Source organism: Plectropomus leopardus, chromosome 16 (genome assembly GCF_008729295.1).
Source record: "Plectropomus leopardus isolate mb chromosome 16, YSFRI_Pleo_2.0, whole genome shotgun sequence".
In the NCBI taxonomy this organism is placed as follows: Eukaryota; Metazoa; Chordata; class Actinopteri; order Perciformes; family Serranidae; genus Plectropomus; species Plectropomus leopardus.
The window spans coordinates 15,040,824-15,067,150 of record NC_056478.1 but is presented as its reverse complement, the minus strand read 5'-3'; the positions used below and the strand labels follow the sequence as shown (position 1 = coordinate 15,067,150).

At 41.6% G+C, this 26,327-nt stretch overlaps 1 protein-coding gene across 3 annotated transcripts in view; it reads left to right on the top strand.

The window, feature by feature from the left end:
• The window catches only part of LOC121955273 (pleckstrin homology domain-containing family G member 1), a 52,099-nt gene that overhangs the window by 21,849 nt on the left and 3,923 nt on the right, over positions 1-26,327 (top strand). For all 3 annotated transcript variants that reach the window (XM_042503141.1, XM_042503142.1, XM_042503140.1), the window contains exons 2-16: positions 303-874; positions 7,724-7,824; positions 9,294-9,363; positions 16,217-16,263; positions 18,416-18,566; positions 18,937-19,068; positions 20,795-20,977; positions 21,084-21,179; positions 21,561-21,647; positions 22,090-22,123; positions 22,286-22,378; positions 22,472-22,533; positions 23,200-23,385; positions 23,472-23,591; positions 24,189-26,016. In XM_042503141.1, coding sequence (XP_042359075.1) covers positions 452-874; positions 7,724-7,824; positions 9,294-9,363; positions 16,217-16,263; positions 18,416-18,566; positions 18,937-19,068; positions 20,795-20,977; positions 21,084-21,179; positions 21,561-21,647; positions 22,090-22,123; positions 22,286-22,378; positions 22,472-22,533; positions 23,200-23,385; positions 23,472-23,591; positions 24,189-26,016 — 3,613 coding nt within the window. In that variant the 5' untranslated portion in view covers positions 303-451. The remainder of the gene's footprint in view (positions 1-302; positions 875-7,723; positions 7,825-9,293; positions 9,364-16,216; positions 16,264-18,415; positions 18,567-18,936; positions 19,069-20,794; positions 20,978-21,083; positions 21,180-21,560; positions 21,648-22,089; positions 22,124-22,285; positions 22,379-22,471; positions 22,534-23,199; positions 23,386-23,471; positions 23,592-24,188; positions 26,017-26,327) is intronic.

The window sequence follows — 26,327 nt, the reverse complement described above, 5'->3', positions numbered from 1 at the left end:
TGTCATCTCATTGCTTGCAAAGTAACCAGTAAATTAGATCAAGGCATTTCATTATTTGAGCATCATTTTGGCTAATGCACTTGACACTGCAGCTCAACTTGAGTCATGAGGGTCTGTTTTGCTGGAGCTCTCTGCAGCTTCACAAGCCAATAGTGTCTTTGAGATAAATGAGAAAGCTAGTGTTTGCTCAAAAACACCCTAAAAATCATGCATGAACTGAAACTTAGAAAATCTAAACACTATTGACGGATTCAAAATTAGATTAACGACAATATTTTCTTTTCTCTTATTTCCCTCTCTAGACGATTATAACTACCTTCCCGATGCGCTGCCTCCTCTCCCTGAAGTCCCGGACTCTGGCTCGGCCCTGAGCTCCGTTGACATCCAAACCCGCTGCCTCCGCAACTCGGCCTTCCGCCACACCTCCTCGCGCTACTGCTCCGCCCTCAGCATGGACTCCTCTCCAGACAGCGCCGAAAGGCCAATCAGCTACAGCTCAACCTCTTCCTCTGCCTCCTCTCGGGACAGTCACTGCTCGCTGGGCAGCCGCTCCACCCTCGTCCCCACCCCTCACTGCAACCAGGCAACTTCGGATCAGGACTCCGGGGCGATCCGATTGGAACTGGTCCCGGCCCGGCAGCTGGGATGCCAGGAGGAAGATGACAGAAATGATGGAGGGATGGACAAGGGGAGGGGACAGGGGAGACAGGGCAGTGAACAGACTCTGACAGAACATTCAGAGCCCGAGGCGGGCCCAGAGGGAGGAGAGCGGACAGGTCAGGTGCAGGGACCCAGGACATATGTGGACCGGGTGGTGCAGGAGATAATGGACACAGAGAGGACATACGTCCAGGACCTGCGCAGCATTGTTGAGGTAAGAAACATTCGACCACAATAATGTGGTAATTAAACACAAGCTGTGTGAGAAATTAGAAGCAGAAGGATCCGACATATTGGCAGGAATTCAAAGGTGTGTTTTGAACACGACACATTTGGCAGAACATCAAGTGTAGAGCGAGGCCTTAACATGTGGGGAAAGTAAAATCAGACACATTAAACATGTTTTACAATACTTATTGAAAATATGTGAAAAGACTGAACTACACAGTACTGTGTTGTGGAGTTGTGGAGACCGTTAAACAGTTTTTCATCATTTCCGTAACAAGGATTTTTTGAGTAGGTATGTAATCATGACTCCGTGACCCACTGGAGCCATCCTTATCAAAATCCCTCCCCACTCTATAAAAGCTGATGTAAGAGCTTGTAGCATTATATATTAGCTCGTTCAGTTCAATAAATACATGAATAAACATCTTTGTTTAATGCCAATCTTAGAGCAGAAAATACTGTTTATTTTTGTACAAATTTGAAACCTAAATGCATATGCTTGCCAATTTTTTTAATCCTTTAAATCTAGAGGGTGGATAGTGACATATTTTTCTGTGTTGTGACAAACTCATAACACATTATTTTTGTTTTACCAAGACTTAAAACAAATGTGTTCATTGTGATGTGTGCATGAAGCCAAAACGATTAATGAGAAACAACACAGAATTTTTCTCTTCTTTTATTTGTATAATTAAGATGATTAGAGGCCTGAGCGACACAATTATTGAATATAATTCAAAAAGGAAAAAAAGAAAATACATTGAAGTCTGAAAAACAGGCTTAATTTGTGTAGCAGGAGTACAGTGGCAGAAGAAGTACTCAAATCTTTTACTTAAATAAAAGTAGCAACACTACAGTGCACAAATACACTGTTACAAATAAAAGTCCTTCCTCATACATTTTAATTAAGTAAAGGTTCAATAATATTAGCATCATTATGTACTTAAAAAGATGACCCATTTCTGATGACTTTATATACTGCTGGGTAGTTTAATCTATAAAGATATATCATGATCTATTCCATTCATTTCGTCATTTCATACGTATATAATTTTCATTAATCATCTTTACCCTCAAACTCATCTGAACTACTGTTCTCTTTTACTAAATAGAGGCAGAAAGACAAATAAAAACAGTTTTAAATCTTTTGAAGGTGTCATCTTTGAACTAAAGCATTTCCCTGCTGACCCAGTGGAGGCCCGAGCGGCAGTGGAACATCAGAAGCAATACGGGACTTTAAATCTCCAGATAACACACATCCTTTAGGTCTTTGTGGTTTTCCTTATGCACACGTGACACACACAGCTCGTTGCCTGCTGGGAACCTCTGATACAATAAGGTCACCTGCGCTCGCAGGCGGGGTTTGGCCGAGTTACATGACACCAGTGCCTTTGTGCTGCAGGCAAAGGCACACATTCAAAACTTTTTTAAAGCACACACACACAATACTGTATGCACACACTCAGATAAATACATTGTTTTGTGAGTTTGCCTTTGAACTGCAAGAATACACATTGGCTCTAGTCAGTGCTTTGGTGGCTTTGTTAAGGATTGGGTGTAGTGGTTTTTTATCAAAGGTTGCTCTCCTTTCTCTTCCTCTCCTGTTTGTTTCTCTGTTCAGCCCTTTTTTATTCCCTGTGAAACTTAAAATTTGATTTGGGATGACCCGAGATGTGAGATGAGATCCAGATGGGATCGGAAGGAGCGGTATTGGGCCCAATAAACACATTTTTTAATCGATCATGAGCAGTTATTTTGAGCATGCGCCCCGCGCGATTCTTTGTTTACATCCATTTTCACACATTGTAATGCTGCTTCTCCAATAATAGTTTGTTTACCTGTTTTTTGTTTCTTTTTTAATGCTGCTGCATTGGAATTGTGATAAGAGTCATACCATTGTTTTTAGTTTGTTTTATTTGTTATTTTATAAAAGGTGTTTGCAGACATTTCTCCTTGTGATGGACTGCAGAGTTATTAAACTTTCAAGTATGTAACCTGGATTAATTTTAATAACTTTAAACTACTTAAAGTGTGCATTGTGTAGCTGTATTATCCTGTTAATACAAGTATCCAAACAGGACTCGGTATTGGCAGATACTCAATATCACATGACTCGGATCGAGGTCGGGGGCAACCCTAGTGCATATGTGTGACTTGTGTTTAAAATTTGAAGTCTGCAGCTTAATTTGGATTTATTTTGAGTTGAAGTTGCATGTGTGTATAAGCATGCATGTGCTGGAGCTTTTCCCATATCCTCCCTCTTAACAGTGTTTCCTCCCCCACACCAAGCTGCGGATTCACATGTGTGTGTGTTTGTATGTGTGTTATTTGGGGTTGAAAAAGTTCATTAGGTGAATGGCTGTTGTCAAAAGAAAGCAGGAAACTCATATTCCAAAGAGACAGGATAAGTAAGAGGAGTGAGATTTAGTTTTTAAGGCCTGTCACCCCTGATTGATGTCTCTCCTGCTCCTCCTCCCTTTCCTCCCTTCTTCATGAGGCAGAGGTGAGGAAAAACGGGGAGAGAGGGAGGAAGGAAAGTAGAGGGATTCAGCCCTGAGATAACAATGTCCAAAGTAGGTTAGGATAACACTGAACAGAGCTTATGAGCTGTGCTTAATTGCCTTCTGCTGCCTCCACTCTGCAGACCACCTATAGCCATCAGAGAGGCAGACCACCCAGCCCTGATCGACCACACTTCTGACATGGCAGGACAGCTAATTCTTCACCAGTTCTCTGGAAAAAGACGCATGCATTTAGCCTTTCTGCACCCCTTTAATGATGGTTCCAGTGAGTGCACAGAGGATGGATTGCACTGATTGTGTCTGTGTGAACAGAGCTTTTAACATGACAGTTTTCTACACCGAGGAAAAGACTTGTGCTGCTGGACAGCATCAACCCATCTATTATCAGCACTGTCCCATATAGAGCTGGTGCTGCTACCCCCGTTTCAGTAATCCCTCTGCCCCCTGTTGCTTCCTGCAGTGGAAAAGGGTGTGACAGCCTTTACACAAATATTTACCCAGACTCCCCTGGGCTCACCTGTGTTTCATCTGTCAGCAGAGGTGTTGAGGTGCATGCACAATCATAATGTGCCTGCCTTAGTGTGAGCTGTATGTATGGGTTTAAATTTTTCAGAGAGCATGCTAGGGTTTTTTTTAGCTAATGCGAGAATTAACAGGTTTCTACGATGGCCCTGAAAGCTCAGCGTAGTGCAACTCAAAGATTGTGAATGCAACATTTAGAGCAATCATATAAAAGCAAATCACTATTTGCTATGTAAACATACAGTGGAGTAATAGTATCTTCAGCAGAGAATGAAGTGATGCATCTCTGAGAGCTTCTCTGTGGTTTGTTGTGGTAAGCTTGTGTGTGTTGTTAGCATCATAACCTGCTAGCTGTCGGCTCAGCCACCTTCAGGTTGAAAGTGCAGACAGCTCATACAGTCTGAATTTCCAACCCGTTCTCATTCCCAGGGCATCAAATACCGTCACTTAGTTATGCCCCTCGGCGTCTGATTTAACTCTGACAGCCTTTCGTATCTTGATGAGACACTGTGGGCTTTCAAGTCCAATGTAAACACAACTAAATACAGAAAAACAACACAATACAGAAACATGTTGCAAAAACACAAAACACAACCAGACACAGGAATGCTGCAAGTCACACATAATACAGTGAAAAATTATTACAAAATAACAGAAGTTTCCACAGGATACTAAAAATTATGAATGCCTAATGGTCCCCTGGAAGCATGTTTTGTTTTATAACTAATCCCTGCTGTGTTAAGTGCATTTTGCAGTGTTTCTGTATTTGGTTTTGTTTTGCCAGTTTGCTTCATTTTTGTGTTTTGGTGAAGATGTTTTCTCCATTTGGTTTTGTTTTGTCTTTTTAAAGTTGCAATGACCTCTTGGGGCCATCGTGCATTTCTGTGTGTGAGCGTTGTTTGGGTGTTTGTTAGTTCTGCGTGATCACCCCTCCTTAGCTCGATCAATGTGTGTAATGAGGCGAATCCAGCACCCACAAACAACCTCAAACACAAAGCTCTGATCTTTGTTCCCCTCTTCGTCCTTTTTTCCCCTTTTTCCATTCTCAGACCTGGAACACATCTCCAAGGCATTCAAGGTTGACCAGGACTTTAGAAATAAACTTTGAACATTGCCTGACTTGCAGAAACATTCAAAGTAATGAGATTTGGATGGTTACACTCGGCATTGTCTGGAGGAATGACTTCTTACTGCGGTGCAGAGTGAGGGATGTGTTTGGCGTGTAGGAGGAGAGTGTGTACTTGAGGAGGTTAATGGTTAACACCAGAAAATATCATGTTTGTACATGTTATGTCTTGTGCTCGGCAGGGAGTGTACCTGAAGGTGTGTAGATGTGAGCGCTGCCCGTTGTTGTCAGGTTTGGGCTGAATGTGATGAGTGAACGGGTCAGGCCGGGTCAGATCTGTGACCCTGCAGCTAATAAAGCATCACATTACACTTTACCTCCGATAGTCAGCTAAATCCAAACATGACCCTTTGACATGACCCTAAACACAACCAGCAACATTCCTGTTTGTCTTATTCTGCAACTCAAATCCTCAAAACCAAACCTTTTCCCAAAGCTCTTGTAGGGCCTTTAAACCCAAAACATCCAAGATTGCTGTCTGTTACTCCATAGTTTGAACTGACTCTCTGGTCTTAAACTGAGATCATTTTGTGTTTGCATCCTTCCTCTGCCTTCTCAAACACAATTTAATGGACCGCTGAGCCTCAGCTATTACAGTAATAATGATAATGATTCCTAAATACATAAAACATTACCAGGAACAGAGACCGCCACAGCAGACTGGAAACTAGACAAACAGACTGGAGGGAGCGAGCAGAAAGAGTCTGTTTCTCTCTCTCCTCTTTGGTCTCTTAAAAACACACAAATGGTGTGTGTGCTGAAATGATGAGTGTGGGTGTGCGTTCAGGGCAGCCTGGTACTTTTGTCAGTGTTGTAATGTCTGTCCTGGAGTGTTGCAGACTGTGGTCAGGTATAAAAAGTGTTTCTGTGCTGGATGCTTCCTCCTCCATCACCTCTGTCCTCACTTGCTCCTGGTCTAAAGTTTAAATACAGCTGCACTGAGGGTTGAGGTCATTTGTTGAGGATGTGTGTGCAACACTTCTGTGTAACTGTGTTGTCTGATTTATTGACTCGAGATGGAGATGACGGTATAGAGTGCAAAAATATACATATACAACACAATGATGGCAAAGTAGGTGCACCCGAACCAGGAACCCCTTTTAGACTGCCCATTAAAAGCAGGAATATCACATGGTCACGGGTCTTTTGCTTCAGCGATGCCAGCATGCTGTCTAAAATCCCACACTGGAGCAGCATGTTGCCGCCGTTGTTTTGTTTTGTGTAAAAATGCCGGGAGGTGTAAAGAAGGGACTTCATTGCGGCCCTAGCATGATCTCTGTGTAAAAAGGGCTTAGGCCATTATAGTTAATAAAAAGTATAAAAACCAGTAAGTATTTGTCATTGTGGTCAAATTTGTCATCACAAGAAGTTGGTATGTCAGTTGTTAACCATTGATCAGATAACCGCAAAGAATATTTTTGACTGGTCACGTATGTTGGTAGGTTTATTTTACTACTAAACTGATGTGCACCAAAAATTACTTCCAGCCAGCAGCAGCAGATGTAACTTCCTCACAAAAACTTTTAGTGTTGCATATTCAGCATGCTGCCTGCACTGAGAGAGGAATCTTGCAAATGAGAGTTAAAACAATCATTGCTACTCGTCTATCTGTCTCCACCTTTCACTTTCTCTCTGCAGACTGAGACTTGAGGCTTCTGTTAAATCAGCACTTCTCACTAATAGCAGCGATGGAGGCTGTGATAAGAGCCACAGAGTGAAATCCTCTTGAATATACTTACTGCCACGTTAAACCTGCTGCCTCGCGGCATACGTTTCACCTGTCACGCTGTTTACATTAAACAATAAAACAGGGATCAGCCAGCGGGTTACACTATGGGCTGTTGTTATCTACATTACACCTGGCTTTGTTTTACCATGTTTATTTACAATTTTCCTACTTAAATCTAATTCAAACTGAAATTGTGTATAATACCTTTGCTTCTGTATGAGATGAGTTGGATAATGCACCCTCAAACAATGTAGAGTAGGTATAAAGGCTCTGACAAATGATGAGTGATAACATAATGTTTCCCCCTTCAGCAGCTGTGTGTCTTACAGTTGGAAAATTACAAACTTGTTATAATGTACTTGATAAATTGACGAGGAATCCTCCAAACATAAAGAAGTTCACATTATTTTTTTCTGTGGGACAGGAACACATAGAGGAATGATATTAACAATTTTGCCTCTCTTTAGATCAGCATCAGGAAATAATATGCTTGCAATGCAGAAATCATAAAAAAAAACAACTACAAAAAAACACCAAAATCATACTACTAATGCTATATTGGTATTAAATGTTACTTAGGTATCCATATATTAACATAATGATAACTCAGAGCAGAAGTATGGAAGAACTCACAGGAGAAGTTCATAGATGTTTTAGTCATGAGGCCAAAGTGATACAGAGTAGAGTCAAGTGGCTTAAAGGAGCTTTAAAAGCTACTGAGATGGAGCCTGAAGTGCTGTAGTGTGAATGATCTGTCAGTATCAAGTATGTGCGCGTGCATTTGTGCACGTGTTGGGGTGTGTGTGTGTGTGTGTGTGTGTGTGTGTGTGTGTGTGTGTGTGTGTGTGTGTGTGTGTGTGCGTGCAAAGATTGGTGCCAAACAAAATACTAGCCGTTAAGCGCTAACATGACAGTTTTCTGTCTGTGTCTCTGCAGGACTACTTGGAGTCTATAAGTAACCAGTCTCGGCTGGCCCTGAGCTCTGAGGATAGAGGCTCCCTGTTCGGCAACATCCAGGACATCTACCACTTTAACAGGTACAGCACACACACAGCTGGTGACCTGTGATTTAATGCTGCATTCACATCATATGAAAGGGGTGGCAGAGATGGGAAGGACTCCCATGTCAACTGACATTACAGCGCCAGTCAAGTGAGGGTTAAAAACACTTTGCTTTGAAGTTTGTCATAATAAAGCCATAGAAGTCAGTTTGAACATTATGTACTTGGATACAAGGATTATTTATTGTAATTCCAGTAATGCAATACATGCGAAGAACAACATTAAGTACTCAGGTCTCAGTGATCATTAAATAATAACATTATAATAAATAAAACATTGGATTATCAAATAAGTAAATAAATAAATAGATAAAGTGAGCAGTGCAGCATGTAAACAGCAAAATCTTGAATTCTTAAACTGAGAAACATTTATTAAAGTGTCCTGAAGAATATAAAATATAGAATGTACTATAACGTGTAATTAAAATGTTGATGTATTACTTAAGAAAATATTACTAGTTTAAATGTTGTAATGGCAATAACTCAGTACAGCACAAATTCAACATTTGACTCAACACTTGAATGTACTTGAGACTTGAAAGAAAAGAAGAAAGTTTCAAAAAAATTCTTGTAAAATTCTTGAACAGTAAAACGTAAACAATAAAGCGACCGGCAAACCTTACTTTGCCTCATAGCTTCAGTGTTACATTATAAGGACTCTTCGTTTTAAGAAATTAATCCCAGCTATGTGAAAATGAGTCAGTAAATGGTAAAAACTCAGACATGTTTAGACATGAAGAGCATTGATCTTGACTTTTAGTTTGCTCATGAAGCCGAAAAACAACACAGACTCTTGTCTCTCTCAGGATCAACAAACAATGTCCCACACATAGCGAAACAGGGCCGAGCACCTGTTGATTTCTGGGAAGGGCGTTGTTGTGGCTGTCAGGTGTTTGTGTGTCATAAGTTCACGTCTGCATATTTGTCTCCTCCAGCGCCGATCCAAGCCATGTGTTTGTGTGTGTGCTGTGTATTCAGGCGAGATGGCTAGCTGAGCATCAGCCGTGGTGGTCTGAAGACGCAAACATGCACGCTCGTCCTCCACACCTATTCATTCCTCAGCTGTCACGCGCAGACAGACTGGCCAGTAAAAGGAAGCATAAAAGCAGTTTAAAGCGGTCACAATGACCTCATGCTTAAGCCATGAAACAATAACTCCAGCAGTGGAGTTTTTTTTTCCACCGTGAGCACTTACACACACACACAGACACACACACAGCTACACACGGGAGCAGCCTGTTTGAATTCATGGAAGTTTCTCGTTTGTTCGGAGCCCAGTGCCCTTAGACCTCATTTCTGGACTCACGGTGACTCTTGCTCCTGAAAATCTGTTTGGAACAATGAACCGTGGGAGAGTCGTTTTTGTCCATGTATGATCATGATGTAGGAAATAATGGACGCACATTTTCAAAGACTGATTTCTTTGAGCTTTTTGTTTGTTTCAGGGATCTCCTTCATGATCTTGAAAAGTGCAACGCTGATCCTGTGGCTATCGCAGAGTGCTTCGTATCTAAGGTAAAGATGGTCAACTTCCTGCCCTCATTTCTCCGATCCTCTCCCCCATGTCCAACTCTCTGGGCCTCTCCTAAACCATCCCCTACACCCTCTCCCTACCCACTGCCTCTCCGTTTACACATTCACAATCACGGTCCTCCACAAGAAGTGCCATCCCAAACCAACTGGCAGGGAGTGAATGTGGGATATAAAACACTCCAACAGCGAGCCTGCATGGATGCTGACATGTGCAACGCCATATTGTGGTCATCATGGAAGACAAATTTCCCAAAAAAGTTTCCAACAACTACCCTTACAAATGCTAACTGCTCAGACTAAGAAAGACATTTATAATATTTTCACACAGGCTTTAACAACTTGAAGGTTATATTGCATTTATGATAAAATATACCCTTCTTTGGTCTCTACAAAACAGTAGTCAGGTTCATTTTATTGTAAAGTTTTGTTTATTTACAGGAACTGTTACAAAAAGTCGCTAATAAACATCACAGTGAAAAACACAATGATGTTTATATACAGAAAAAAACTGAAGACGTTTAGGAGTAAGTTTTATTTCTGTTTATTTAATTATCAATTTATTTATTAATTTATCTATAGATTTATGTATTTATCTTAATGACAAAAATGTAATATACAAAAATTTTGACTTATTTCATTATAACTCCATTATTTTGATTTATTCTTGTTCTACTTTGTCTACAATAGTTTAGAGAACATTTTAAGTTATTGAGATATCCCATGATATACCTAAAAATATTGCTTTATTATAGGCAATGTCCCCCAGCCCTAATCAGTATTTAAAAAAAATAAATTTTATATGCTAACTCAGCCATTTTCTTCATAGTAAATACTTTTACTTTTGATACATTATGGATATTTTGCTGACGTGTTTGTTTATATTTTTTGTATTCTTCATTAAGTAGGATATTGACTCCATGACCTTTACTTGTAATGGAGTATTTTACTTTGTTATGATGGTACTTCTGAATACTTCTTTCACCACTGCCTGTCTCTGCCAATATGCTCACTCCTCCTCTACTCATTGAGACGTGTCCAAACAGCTGGTTCAGACACACACCAGAAGAAGACATAAGAGAAAAACAGGCAATGTGCTCTATTGACATAAGTCTACAAAAAGAAAAAAATAAGTAAAGACATTGCATGGAGTCACTTCAGTTTATTGAGGCCAGTAGCAGTATTTTGGCAGTTGGAATGTGAGTTTATAGGGCAACGGGAGGGCCGCGAGGAAGGACCACTCCAGAGGAATTTTAAGGACCGTCCAAATATATAATCACATTTTTTACTGCAGGGGGATAATAGCAGTGCTTCATCAAGAAAAACTAGACTCAGCAACTCTCCGTCTGTGTATTTCAGCTTTTTACTCCACTCCGCCTCCTCACCCTATCCATGCCCTAAAAAATGACTGCGTGATTATGTCTCATGATAATGTGCTGCATTCCAGCACTTCCTCTGAAACACTTTACATTCCCTCCCAACCCAACTGCAATTACACCCAATACCACAGAGCAACTGTCTGACCATATATAAAAAAACATGTCACAGTCAGCGTCACAGCCTCCAGAAATACAGCAGCTGTTGTTTAGACTGAGCAGTTTTATAGCAGCCCACAGCACCACTCTGCATAATTAACTGAGATTTATAAACAAACCAGCGTGATGACATCTTCTTACCCACTGATGAATGTTACAGCGTGATGAGCTGATCAAAGATAATCCCTTAAACTGAAAACGTGGACACAGTTGACTTCTATTCTGTAGCCAGTCTGACGTTTATTATAAAAACATCCTTATAGCCAGGGGTTAAATTGGGTCAAAGCCAGCTGAAAGCAATGCTCCACCTCTTGAAGCCCAAATTACATCCTGCCTCTGATAACGTCTGTCTCCTTTCAATTTTTACTGGAAGAGTTTATGACTTGTTCTCTAGGTCCGATTCAAAAAGCACACACCTCCCTTAGCCTAAAAAAGACATTAGTCATAGTCCACCACACAACCCGAAATTTACTTTAAGAAAACATGTTTCCATCAAGACTAAAAGCTCATTCTTGTTCTTGGAAACACCAGTTTGAAAAATAATCTCACCACAGCATCCATTAGTAGCTGCTCTGGTGTCTCTGCAGATGAAGTTTTGCCGTTTCCTGTTGGGATTTTAGATGTTCTGATGGCTTTAAAGATTTCTTGTGCATGTTGGCATAAAAGCTGAGATTTAAAGTGCATTTCTGACCTTGGAAATAGCACAGGAAGTTATTTAAATGGTCAGAAAAAATGGAAATGTAGACATCTGCAATCACACAACTGGGCAAACTTCATCTGCTGAGGAAGATCATCTGATAAAACGGCTCTTGTGGTGAAGGAATTTCCACTGCAGTGTTGACATGTTTTACTGCAGTTTTTTTGCTGCTTTTGCAAATTGCTTGATTTAACCTGAATTCAGTGCTTTTAAAATAAGCTTTATTTTTAGGTATATTGTTGCTTTTTAAATGACAAATATTTAAAACAAATTTAACTCATGTTCAATGAGTTGCAATAAGGGCAGCAGCATTTTTTCAGCTGAGATAATTTGGTTGTGTCTGGTTCCTGATATGGAGTATCTGCAGTCGTAAAAATGCTGACAAAGTGGAGTACCTTGATCTGGATGAAGGGAAGGCTGAAGCATATCGGGAGTGTATTCATTTCTTTCATTTATTAATTTGTCCCGCCCCTCCTCCACTGTGAGGACAGCTGGGTAAACCGTGACAGTAATTAGCGGCTGCAGTGTTTAACACAAAGCTGAACATTTTTCGACTCTCAAAAAAAGATTAACTTGTTGCACTCAGCGCAGAGTAGACTCTCATTGCCTCCATACACTGCTGGCATTTGTAGCAGAGTGTAAATATACAGCCCTGAATGATCTGATATGATCTAAAGCTCAAGAGCAGACACACAGTGACAGGGTTAACTGTTAGCATCACATGGTTAACCTGATTGGTGGCAATCAGCTGTTGCGTCTACACCCTACCAACCATCACAAATAGATTTTAATTCTGTGGGATCACCAAATAATAATAAGAATATGCTCAAAATCCAAGACAGCATCACAACTAGCAATTTTCACTTTCACAATTTCATAGGAGAAAACACCTATATATATCGTAGCTTTTTTTAAGAAAAGCTGCTGCAAAATCAGACATTTCAGGCAGCAGGTACCCTAAAAACTGCCTGTGAAATCCTGGAGGGACTGATCTTCAAACTAGAAATATTTTAGGTGAACATTTAGTAGCTGTTGATGGTAAAAGCTGACTTTAGACTTCTATGGATTTGTCAGTTAATAGGTTCAGCACAGTCGTATGAAACCATTGCCTGGAAATATTGCGACACCACTGACCTTCATCATTCACATTGAGACATTTCAGTGTGTGTGTGTGTGTGTGTGTGTGTGTGTGTGTGCGTGGGTGTCAGTGTGGTTTCATCATTTTACAGGCTGACTTCTGGTAAAAGGCCTGCAACCAGAATAGTAACCAGAGTTCTTTTGTATCGCTGGAGGTTAGTCATAGTTGCTAATACCCAAAAACCACAAAGCCTCTCTTTCACTCTCTGCTGTGAAATACACACACTTGCACACTCACACTCACAGCTAATACTTTTCTAGTCTGACCAGCCAAGAATCACAACCCAGCACCGTGTTTGAAGAAGAGACAGATCCAGTAGTAAATCTCCTCCTCTCTCTCAGATAATTGGCTATCTATCCTCATGTTCCTCTCTGTTCGACTAAATCCTATCTCTGCTATGTGATGAGTAAGCCTTTAACACGTTTTATGGGTTGCTACATGCTGACTGAAGCACAGACGGCACTATTGCAACAAAATCTAAAGCTTCTTTTTTTCGCCCCTGGTGATTCTGTTGTGTTCGCTCATGACTCACTGTGACCTGTCCAGTCTTGAAAAAGAAACAAAAATTACATTTTTTTACTTTGTCATTAAAAATGAGCAGTGGGTGCTGATACAGCTCAACCTTTACTTGTTTCACTCTGCAGCTCAGAAAAGTAAAAATCCCTATATACAGTATAATTTGTATCTTGATACTCTTGAAAAGGATATTTTTCATCATGTACAGCAGCCAGAACTCTCACATGCAGCATTTGGACATGATGATTATATGATTTAGCACAGCTTGTATATATTTCTCAGAGCATATTATAGATCTGAGCTATTTCGGGGTCTGCTGGTTACACGGTTGGCTTCAAAGAGTGTGTGCAGACATGTCAGCTCTAATGACAAAGTCGGAGCGTGCAGACGTGCATGCTCTGCACAAATTTGAACTTCATAGAAGAAGCATTTATGTATCCTGTGGTCTCGTGTCCTGTACGGTCCAGAGAGGTATTAAGAGTGTGTATTAGGAGTGTGTGTTGGTGTGTGTCGTCAGAAATCGATGGTGGCACATCTGGTTGCGTTTAGGCCTGGTCTGTGGCGGCAGACTGCTGGAGACGAAGAGGAGAGCTCTGCTCTTCAATTTAGGAAAGTTCCCACGGAGCACCTCGGGCTAACAAATCATGAGAGTCAGACTGTGTGGCATTTTTGTGTGTGTGTGTGTGTGTGTGTGTGTGTGTGTGTGTGTGTGTGTGTGTGTGTGTGTGTGTGTGTGTGTGTGTGCGTGCGCGCGCGCGCGCATTCTTATGTATATTCTGGTGGGATGCACTGTTTGCATTTGTGTAGGTAGCTTAAATTGTCTGCTGTGGCTTGAATAGGAATGTATATTTAAAAAAATAACAACCATACGCACCCCTGGATACACACTGTACATTTGCTATGAATTGCATGTTTGAAATGTGTGTGAATGTCCACATTGCTCTGTATTTGTGTGTGTGTGTGTGTGTGTGTGTGTGTGTGTGTGTGTGTCTGTCTGTCTGTCTGTCTGTCTGTCTGTCTGTCTGTCTGTCTGTCTGTCTGTCTGTCTGTCTGTGTGTGTGTGTGTGTGTGTGTGTGTGTGTGTGTGTGTGTGTGTGTGTGTGTGTGTGTACACGATGAACCAGGACAGACTTCTCACATCTGCCCTGTTTGTTTATGATGTCGCTTCCTGCATCCTGAGACCCCCAAGTGTTTATGGACACAAATAGAGTTCAGTTCGACTCTGGTGTTATGCAACAGTAAGGGGTTCATCTACTGGCCTCCAAGAGCGCACCATGAGGGGGAGATGAACAAAGAAAGAGCAAGAATGTAAGCAGAGAATTTGAAGAATATCCATACAAGATTGATAAAGTGATGGCATGGAAAATGAAATGAGGAGAACAAGGAGAGCAGTGAAAAAGAGGTTCATTCAGGCTCCGATAAGTCATACAGGCTCTGATGTCTTTGATGTTCAGAGAGGCATGCAAGGTGGGAAAAGTCTCAATTAAAGGGGCGGCGATGAAGTATGAGGGGATGTATAATCCGAGTACTCAGGGCCTTCGGGATCAAAAGAGACTTAAAGGCCAGGACACGGGCTAATCATAAGCTACAGGGTTGACTTTCAATTAGTAGCAGTGAGCAGAGGAGAGAGGATGCCTTGTCTGTGCGCTCAGAGTGTGTAGAGCCGTAAACACAAAATAATGGTCATCAAATCCACACCGGACCACTGCAGATACAGTACATCCAGTGAGGTGGAAAAGATGATAAATCGTGACCATGAAAGCATCCTACAGTACCAGTGTGTGTTGTATGTTTGTCATCCACTGATTACACTTTCTATTACAAATGATCATTTATCAAACTGTGCTGCTGTGTTTAAGAAATTCAAACCAGGTTTTCTTTGTTTCAGACGTCCATTGTGTTTGAATAATTTTCATATGAGGTGAAGATTTATTAGCCGATGCTTTGGTTGTGTAACCCAGTTGTGTGAACATCTAGTCAGAGTTTTCAAATCAATCTGCAATTAATCTGCGTTACAAAGCAACAATAGTGAAACATAAACAAACTAATGTCGACCTGATGTTCACTTTGTTGTAATCAGTTGGGAGTCTGCCGATACATTTTCTCACCATACAGTAAATAATGGAAACCAGTGGCTGTCTGAAGTAGAAAAGAAAAAGACATTTTTTGAAAAATCTTAACTTTTATAGCATGTCTGCAGTAATTATATTATAAATATAGTAAAGTAATAAGTTATTTCCAGGGCAAAGAAATATATAAATGCAGCCATAAACACATACATATGAGAATCGTAAACAATAAAAACATTTGATCAATTTATGCATTCATGAACTGGATACTGAAAATACACATACCAAGCAGAATACACACGTAAATACATACATGCAACAGTTAGTTGTATTTTTAACTTTAATTAAGCCTACCGATGAAAATACTTTTCCAAGAAGTTATTTTGAAATAAGACAGATGTGAGATCGTCAGGAAGGTTGTCGAGCTGCCCTCACCATAAAAGCTCATGCAGAAGTACATAATGTTCATGATTTGTTATTTGAAAGCAGAAACTTGCAAACATACGTCATGTGCCTTTAATTATGTGCTGTCCTGTAATTATGCTGAAACAAAGCTCACAACAAAATGCTGTCAGAAATGCATCTTCATGATGGTGAACATGGTGAACATTAAATCTGCTTGAAGTGCAGCTCGAAGTCTAATGGGCATTAAAGCTGCTTTTACTTACATTTTTAAAAGTTTTAAATGTTATGAACACACAATTATTTTCTTTCCCTGTGGTGTCAAAAACAGTATCAAATATTCAATATTTTCATGACATATCATGACAGAACACACAAGTTAGCGCACATCATTACTTATCATCTTCTCTTGACTCTTGACTTAGTCCTCTCTCTTGTCACTTGAATGCATTAACTAATTTGCCCTTGTTTTGTTTTACAGAGTGAAGAATTCCACATTTATACTCAGTACTGCACCAACTACCCACGGTAAGACAGCAACCAAAGTGTTTGTGTGTGTGTGTGTGTGTGTGTGTGTGTGTGTGTGTGTGTGTGTGTGTGTGTGTGTGTGTGTGTGTGTGTGTGTGTGTGTGTGTGTGTGTGTGTGTGTGTGTGTGTGTGTGTGTGTGTTTGTCAATATCTGAGACAGTGCTTATTCACCTCAGCCGACTGCTGCACAAAACCCATCCTCTTGTTGTCATCCTATCTTGATCTCACCTCCACATACTGTCTTCCCAGTGTCTCACATGGCTCCATTGTGTACATCGATCAATGCGTACCTTTTTCTCCCCTCCCTGACAAACTGACATGCTCCATAGAAGTCACCTCAGCAAGAGTCAGTGTGTCTACCTTCAGTTGTGCCTCAGGGTCTCGCTCCCTCCCGCCTCCGTGCCCCAGTTTTTTTTTTCTGCCATTCTTTTATTTGCTGCCTATTGACAGAGTTACAGCTCTCGCACTGAAAGATGGGGCATTATATTGTCACCTTATCATACCGAGCGCTGTTAATGTTTTATTAAGCTTTGTGTGAGTGTGGTCCTATGGGAAGAATAATGTGGAGTTCTTTTGTGCCGCTGTGAATACTGTGTGTGTGAAACGTGATGCTATTCTTCATGCCAAGATACACTGCACCTACCGAACACACCTTCTCCTCTGGCTACCATTTTTCATTCACAGCGTACGATAAGAAAGGCACGTGGAGGAAGAAACAGTTTACAAGCTAATTATAACTAATTGAAAGTTGATTGCGTGTGTGTGTATGTGTTGTGTGTGTGTGTGTGTGTGTGTGTGTGTGAGTGAGAGAGAGAGAGACAGACAGTGTGTGAGTGAAGGGGCTATTGTCAGCTGTTTGAGATAGACCCTCTCCCACATCCACACCACAGCTGGTGACCCTAACCAAGGTCACACCGACAGACAGACACACACACACACACACACACACACACACACACACAGGCTGCAGATGTATCATGGTCTTGCTGTGCTTTAAGGTCGGGTTTCCTCCAGAACAATGTGAGGCCTGTGTGGAGCCTCGCTGGAATTCAGATGTGCAGACATGCACATGCAGGCATGCACACACACAAACGACACAAAAAGAAAGTTTTTGGGCAATTCACAATCCTCTTTCTCTATCTTTTTCCACTGTGTGTGTGTGTGTGTGTGTGTGTGTGTGAGCACATGCACACACAGCCTCCATTCGTTTGAAAAAGGCTCTTTCTTCCCCAGTAGGTCACGCAACAGTAACAACTCCAGTAACCAGCAAATTCAGGTCTTACAAGGGTTTACAGTGCTGCTGTTTTTAGTGGAATCAATAAAAACATCAATTTTAGGTTTAGATCTGAGGCTGAACGATAATTTACTTACACCATTTATTAACCCTCAGTGGAATAAAAAAAATGCAAACAAATTGTAATTAAAATGCTTGAAATGTTTGTTTTTTTTGGTTTTTTTTTTACATGTGTAAAGAGTTTCTTCTTATGTAATACACCCAACATTGATGCATAGTTAATTGAATTAAATATTAAAGGACAAGTTCACTATTTTTCATGCCTGTCTTAAAACAACTGTCAGAAAAGCATGTCTAGGAAGGAATGTTGGACGTGTTATGTTCATTTTTAGGTTCAAACTTTAAGGTTTCTACTAGAACATATCTCTAAGAGCCCTTCTTTCATAAAAGCTCTGTCTTCTCTGATTGGTCTGTGTTTCCAAATCGTCCCCTCTCGGCATCACCTACATTGCAGTTATATATATATATATATACATATATGAGAGCTAGAAAATAAGGTAAAGCATAAAAGGTCCCGTTTTATGGTCAGCAGGAGGAATGATTACAGCACACACACAGTTTTAATGTACAGATATGCATGTGAGTTTTGGTTTAATGCAGATTTGGAAAAAAAAGTGAACCTATCCTTTAAATTAATTTCTCATTTTATATTTGAAATAAACGTAGACTGTATGGGCATGCACAGTGTTAATGTGCATGTATAGATTGAGATGTTCAGTCTTCACACACCATACTAAAATCTCTTTTCTTTTTTTTGGTATCTTCTGTCAAACATTACAACTCTAACTCATCATCACTGTCAAATTATGCTTTACTACTCATCGCTGATATCTTATTCGCTGTGTTTTGTCTCCACAGGTCGGTGGCTGTGCTAACGGAGTGCATGAGGAACAAGGCGTTGGCCAAGTTTTTCCGCGAGCGCCAGGAATCTCTGAGGCACTCCCTGCCCCTGGGCTCCTACCTGCTCAAGCCAGTGCAGAGGATCCTCAAGTACCACCTACTGCTGCATGTACGTCTGTCTGTCTGTTGTCTCTCTCACTCAAAAACACACTTACACGCTACAATTACTCTTTACCCACAGAAATGCAAGCACAGGCATGCACTTGTAAGTCCAGGACTCGCTAATGTTTTTATCCAAACCAATACAAATGGTTGAATAACAGCGTTTCTGACTCCGCTCCCAGTGAGAATCTCCACTGGAGAAGCCAAATGTTTGGACATATGGTGCTCAGTGTGTATGTTCCTGTGTATGTATGCCTTGCATTAGAGAGCGTGCATGAGTGTGTTTACGTGTAGAAACACACACACATGGGTGCCTGTGTGAGTGCGTGTGCATGCAATATGTGTGTGTGTTGACTCCCAGTATTGTGTCCATGCAGGAGATAGCCAACCACATGGAGAAGGACACAGAGACGTACGAGGTTGTGCAGGAAGCCATAGACACCATGCAGAGAGTGGCCTGGCACATCAACGACATGAAGAGGAAACACGAGCACGCCGTTAGGTTGCAGGTATGACAAGCACAAAATGAGAAAATGTGAAAAGATTTCAGTGTGTTTGGGAGAGTCAGTTTTCAAACAGGTGTTGTAACACTTGCTCAAATCCTCCACTAAATGTTGAGGGTGTGATCTCCTCCATGATGTATCCTGCACACTTTCCACCTCTCCCATTATTCCTTTAACAAAAACAGACACAGCAGTTTTGAGTCTTTTCAAGGAGCCAATTCTTTTATTGTCCTGCAGAACAGTTATGTGAAGTCTAGCTTTGAATCAGCCAAGGCTCTGATCCTCCCCACGTCTTACGCAAGTTGCAGCGTTTTCCACTGGGCTAATGATGGCCTTGCATAAGGAGGGCACATAAAAGGGAAGCTTGTTTCTTTTATCAGCTGGGAGCCAGAAGGGTCAGATGAATGCAGGAATGTGTGTGGAAGTGTTCACTCTGGAGAAAAGATGGGCTCCACAGAAATATTCAGTTTGTTGTTTTGTCCTCCTATTCCTGTCCTTGTCCTTTTTTGCTTACCCCCAATGCATTTCCTTTTTTAACTTTTCTATAATCTTCTTGTTATGGTCTGTTTCTCTCTCCATCCAGAACACCACAGACATCCTTTATCTCCTCTTAGACACTATCTTTGAAGGAATACTTCACCCCGCATTTGTACAATTTGTATATCAGTTACATTTTACATTGAATTTTTGAATATTGAATCTAAAAACATATAAAATTCTTGGTGAACTGAAGTCCTAGAGGACTGTCTTTACTTTGATGTTTTAGTTTAGCACAAAAAAAGTCAAACAATAACACATAAAACACGAACAATAAAACACCAGCAGCTCCTGGGTTCAGTGAGGTAAAATTACTGTTTTTGTCAGTGGGGCCTGGCTTTGCAGAGAGCATAAAGTCTCACATTTTATTCAGTTCCTTGTGGGAAGGCACTGTCTTTTTTGAAGTATTAAACACACAACTGGATAAATAAGATTATTTATACTGCAGGAACTATTTGAGAGATGGTAAATGGATGTTTTGATGTAGTATCCCCTTTTCATCAAGACTTTTTGCTGTTTTTGAATTTTTCGTTCACTACAGGACAAAGTATTTTAACTTCTATCTGTTAATGTTTATATGTTTTAATTTCTCATATTGTAAAGCACTTCGTAATTGTATTTACAACATACTATGTAAATTAGATTTAAAATTATCAATCTATGAACACGTGCATTCATGCACGTGTTCACTATTTTCTGCATCTTTTTTTCATCTTTTTTTGTTTTTGTTTTTTTTTCTAAACCAGATCAGTTCAGCTTTATTTTTATGAGTGGTGGGTAGTCTATCAGTTAATGCTGCTATTCTTATGCACCTTGTGCCAACCTGGTCAGGTGGGAGCGAGCTAGAGGAGCATCTAATTCGCTGATTACCATTCAGGAGAGGTGCTGCAAGCTCATTCCACCCGACCCTATGGTGCACAGTACAGAGCAGCCAAGGCTAATGCTGGAGACTGGAGGGTGGGCAGTGGGTAATAAAGCACATTGAATCAGGGGAGTGCTGGACTAAAGGAAAGTCCTCTTGTATTTGCATGATTTTTGAGGTTTTTTTCCTTTTCTTTAAAATAAACTCATTAATGGGTATCAGGCTTCCAAAGCAAAACTAACCGAGACTGACACCCCTAGTTGTAGGTCAAACGTATATATTTCTTCCGTTTGATTTTTTTTGTATTTATCTGTATTTCTGTGCTGTCTGCAGGAAATTCAGAGCCTGCTTACTAACTGGAAGGGCCCAGATCTGATTGGCTACGGAGAGTTGGTTCTCGAAGGAACGTTTCGTCTGCAGCGAGCAAAAAACGAGAGAACTCTCTTCCTGTTTGACAAGCTTCTGCTCATTACCAAGAAACGAGAAGAAACCTACACATACAAGGCTCACATACTGGTTAGTCATGCAGCTCAAAGCATGAAATGTCCCAGAGAGTCAGAAAACATGCAAACTTTTCTGTGCACTAAGAGTATTTTTAACTTTCTGCCTGTCTTTTCTGCAGTGTTGTAACCTGATGCTGGTGGAAGTGATTCCTAAAGAACCGCTGAGCTTCAGTGTGTTTCACTACAAGAATCCCAAACTTCAGCACACAGTCCAGGTACAGCAATGTTGCATAAGAGAGAAGACATCATAACAAAAGGCAAAGTGTGAATGCAATAATTACCTGCTTCGTTTGAACTGTGCAGACACCAGCAGCATTGAGCAGGCGTGCAATCAGAAAGTGTGACGATTAGTTGCAGGTGTCCCGGCTCACCTCGCCAAGTTGCTCAGACATGTTGAGTTTTTAGAGGCTAATGGTGGCCATTGTTGTTACCTAACCACTGTGTTTTGGACAAGCGCTGAAAAATAAAAGCTAATCTGTGTGACGTAACAGAGCTGTGTTCTAAATGTTGTGGGGTTTATGCCAATCCTCTCGACCACCTTTTGAACTGCATGTCTGATATTATCATCTCTCTGATGTTTTGCGCTCTGCCCTCAGGCCAAATCACAGCAAGACAAGCGCATGTGGATCTTACACCTCAAGAGGCTCATACTTGAAAACCATCCAGCCAAAATCCCTGCCAAGGTAAGAGCAGCCCTTCTACGGATAGCCGCCTCTTCGTTCACTGATGGCCCAAACACACACTTAGTGTGGGATGAATTGGAAATGTCACTCCCTCTCACCCTCTTCCTTTTTCCTTCATCGCCATCTTTCCTTCCTCCCTGCTTTTACTCGCTTTTCTCTTGTGCAGTGGTTTCTTCCTCTCATTTATTTTCATTCAGTCACAATCACTCTTTTGTTTCTGTCTTTGTCCGTGTGCAAGTGGAAACTGATGATTCCTCTCCAGAGGTGAAGGTCACTGAGAAGGTTCACTGTGATTACATAAACCGGCTGCCTCCTTATGCTCACGAGTCAAACTTGAGCGTAATTGTAGAGCCAGGACTGTGATGTGGCGCCACCTAGTGGCAATGCTTATGTTCACCTATTACCTTTTGAACTCACCCTCATTTTATCATTTGTATTCTAGGCCAAGCAAGCAATTTTGGAGATGGATGCAATGCGTAAGTGCCAATTTATATATGTAAACATTATAAAAATCATATGTAATTATATATTTAATTTTTTTGTTCTTTTGCAGTAAGTTTAACCATATTTAATGCATTTTATTCATCTTCCTTTTTTTTTTTTTTTTTTTTTTTGCACCTTCTCTGTCATTTCTTCAGATCATCCCGGCTTTCATTACAGTCCTGATGGAGACAAGAAGGATTCCCCTCAGACCAAGGAGGGTCCAACTCCACGTAGGGGACGAAGGAAAGGTAAGAAATGACACAAATATATAGATTTAAAAATTACCCACTTTGCAAGGCTGAACTTTAAGACATTAATCAATCATTTTTTTAAATTTTCAGAACCTCTATCCAAATTGCTGAAGAATGCCAAGCAGAATGCTGCAAACACAGACGGTGAAAAGGTAAGTGACAACCAGAGATTATGAACCGTTTTAGATATTGTTTATTCTGCAAACTGTTTTTTTTTTTTTAATCTGAGTCCTATTTCAGGCATTGTTGTTAGTTTTTATCATATTAAATCAACCTTATCCTGTTTTGGGTTTTTTTTGTCAACTTTTAAGTCTGCGTTTTAATCTTATCTTTGCTGAAGAAACTGAGACTGTTTTAGTCTAGTTTTTGTGAAAACTGTTGATAACTGAAAAAAGATTTTCTCTGATGAAAAGCAAAAACAACTGGTGAATTACACATTTTCAGCACCAGCTGACACACACACACACACACACAACTATATAAATAACAATTGTCGCTGACCAGTCTTTAATCTTTTTGTCCTCTTTTTTTGTCAAGACAATAAAGAGAGATCATAGTGAAGTTTTTATTTTTAACTACGTCTTAGTCTCACCTTTTTTGTCAACAGTACTGCATGTTGATATGGTCTCAAAGTTTATAATGGCATTGATGCCATCTCGTCATGGTCTCGTTTAAGTCATGGAAAAACAAGGTTGTTGATGAACCTCTTTAGTCATAATTTTTGTCATATAAAATGACAATGGAATTAAGTTGAGATGCATGAGTACACACACTCATGCTGAAGTTGTTTGACTAAATGGACACTTTCTCCTCTCCAGCGAATAAGTCTGGGTGCCACCCTACTCTCACCAATGTCCCAACTGGCTTTGGGCACCATCGGTCGCAGCCGCAGCCTCATTAACCAGTCACAGGAGTCACTGGATCCTGGTGATCACTTCGACCATAGCGACAGAGAAGAGGAGCCGCATCAGCAAGATGCTGATGATGAAGATGACAGCGGCCTGGTGAGTGACATTTATCACATTTGAACTTGTACACGTCCACTTTCATCTTTAAAATATGTTGTTAATGGTGAAAACTCTGCATTTAGGGCGGAGGAAAGCGGCTGCGAGTCCCTGGTAAAAGCAGTAGGAAGAGGCTTAACCCTCAGGCGTCTGTCGACAGCATAGAGCAATGGAAAGCTTTCAACATGAGCTCTTCAGACTTACAGGTATTAATCACTACATCATCCCAAAAGCAGCATGTAACTCTGTCTTTTACTGTCTCCATCACCCATAACTTACCACGTGTCAGCTACCTTTGCAATATTTCCCCTTCAGGTTAAATATACATATTTTGTTTTTCCAAGTTATCAGAAACACTCACCTAATATATGTACATAGTCATATTTTTTAAATTGATACTGTGTAACATGTTGCGCAGTTTCCCATTGCAAAGTGTTATACCACTTACTGTGCAAAAATGATTATATGCTACATTTCTCTATATTTACAGTAAATCCTCCACACACCAAGTGTATTTCAGTTATCCTGTGCAACTACCAATCATGAGTGTATCAAGGTGTATGTAGTGTTTTTATAGATTTTAGACCATCTTATTTTTGTTCTTTTGTTTAGTTGCATTTATATTTTGTAATATTTTATATCTTGTTTGCACTCAGATCACTTTTTTTGCATTTTTCTGTATTTCTGACAGATTTTCCAAGATTAATAAAGCCTCATCTTGTCTTGTCTTGTCTTTTCTCTCATCTCATCTTGATGTTTCTCAACTATGTGTAAAACAACAACTTCTGCTTTTCTTTTTGCAGAAAGCCAGAGAATCCCTAGTGAGGGATGGAAGTCGCCATCCGCCACTTCTCAGGACACCTCATGTAACAGAGGAGCCTCCAGACACCCCCATTCCCTCTGTAGTCGTCACAGAAAGCGACCATTCAGTGAGCAACATCTGGGCAGACCACCGAGCTCGCAGGGCCATGTTCCCCACCCGCCAGCGAACCATGCAGCCTGATGACGAGGACGAGGACATCTACCAGATGTTTGTCCCAACAGAGCCAAGCGGGCCAGAACCAGAGGCACCTTCTGAGAGATCGGAGGCCACCTCATCGCCCAAGACAGCTCGGCCCTGCAGCTGGCATGTCGAGCAGGTGCCCACTGTGCAGATTGACCCTCCACCTGATGCGAGCAGGGTCCTGCGGCGGGCGAGCAGCGCAGGGGAGAAGGCTACAGAGGCCCGGCAGAGTCCGGATGACGACCAGACCGATCACAGCAACTTAGAGGTGATTCACACTGAATCCTCCAGCAATGACATATCTGGATCATCCTCGGCCGAGCAGTTGACGATAGACGATATTGAGAATGTTTACGACAACATCAGTTATGAGGACCTAAAGAGCATGGGCCTGGTCAGAAGAGACCCTGAGGAAAGCCGGAAAGAAACGGATGCACAGGGTTCTCAGGGGCAGACTGCACGGGTACTAAATGCTCCAGAGGCTCCTGCAATCACAGAACCTCTGATTGAGCCAGACTCTTCCTCGGAGAGCAACCGGTCGTCCACTCAGGAGGGGAGGACGTGTGAGCTCAAGATCGTAGAGGAGAGCATCTACGACACCATCTGTTTCCGGGAGCCCCCGTCTGCAGAGCTTAAAGGAATGAATGAAGGCGATAAACTCAAACAAGAGAGGGACAGTCTGCTGGCCTCTGAGCACGACCTGACTGAGAGCCTCGAAGGTTTTGTGTCCGAGGAGAGCCTCCATTTCGGAGAGGATGAAGCACCAGACACCCCCCATCCTGTCCTGTGTTCCTCCGAGCCAGATTATTCCTCCTCGTCCGCCTCTGAGACGTTCTCTCAGCGCTCACAGAAAGGAGATAAGATATCGGAGCAAGTTGACGAGATCTGGAACGATTTGGAAAACTACATTAAGAAAAACGAGAAGAAAGCTGATCGACTCCCTGCTGCCTTCCCTGTCAGCGCCTCTGAGTCGCCGAAGAAGGCGTCCGCAGTCAAAAACAGCCCGACAAAGAGCCCCCCTGTAAGTAGTCCTCAAGCAGCCAGCCCTCCAACCAAGAGTCCCCCAGCACATAAACCCCCACCTGTCACCTCCACGCCGTCATTCACCATCCCAATCATCAACCTCCCTGACCCTCAAAGCGAAGGCACCACCGCAGAAGAAAACCACACCCCTGCTCCTGCATCTCGACCCCTTCCCGCCACACCAGAGCCCCTCCCAGGCACCGTGAAGAGCATCCGTAACAGGCTGGCTCGCCTCAGCAGCGGCAGCTTCCGTCTAGAGGACGACGACCTGGTGGAGCTCCCGCCACGCAACACCCCTCAGAGGGATATTCCCCTCAAGGACCTCCACAGCTTGTTTTCAGGGGAGCTGGCAGGTCTGGACTCTCCGCTGGCCTCCTCCTCTCTGCTGCTGGGGGAGTCTGTGGACCTGGAGCTGATGGATAAATCAAAGAACAGGGTGTTCCTGATGGCGCGGCAGTACAGCCAGAAGATTAAGAAAGCCAACCAGCTGTTGCGCATGAGGAGCATGGACCCTGGAGACTCCTGCAGCCGGGCCAGAGCGGAGAAGAAGCAGAAGGACCTGGCAGCCATCCTGGAGGAAAAGAAGCAAGGGGGCACGGCCATAGGTAACACGAAATATTTAACTCTCAGAACTCAAGTGTTATCAATAGTCGCGAGCACTGATCTGACTAAACATGACATTTTCCCAATACTTCAACTCATGGCATCTACCAAAACTGAGCTAGTCTGATTAGAGTGCTCCCCAAAATTAAAATCTGTATATATCTGTATAGATCGTTCTTCTGTAAGGCCATATAGAGCTTTACATCTTAATGATACATGGAGACAATCATACACTGCCATGATTTTTAGGCTCATACAAATGTTATTTTTACCAGTGTAAAATATGCCTGTTAGGAACAGGAACTATTACTGC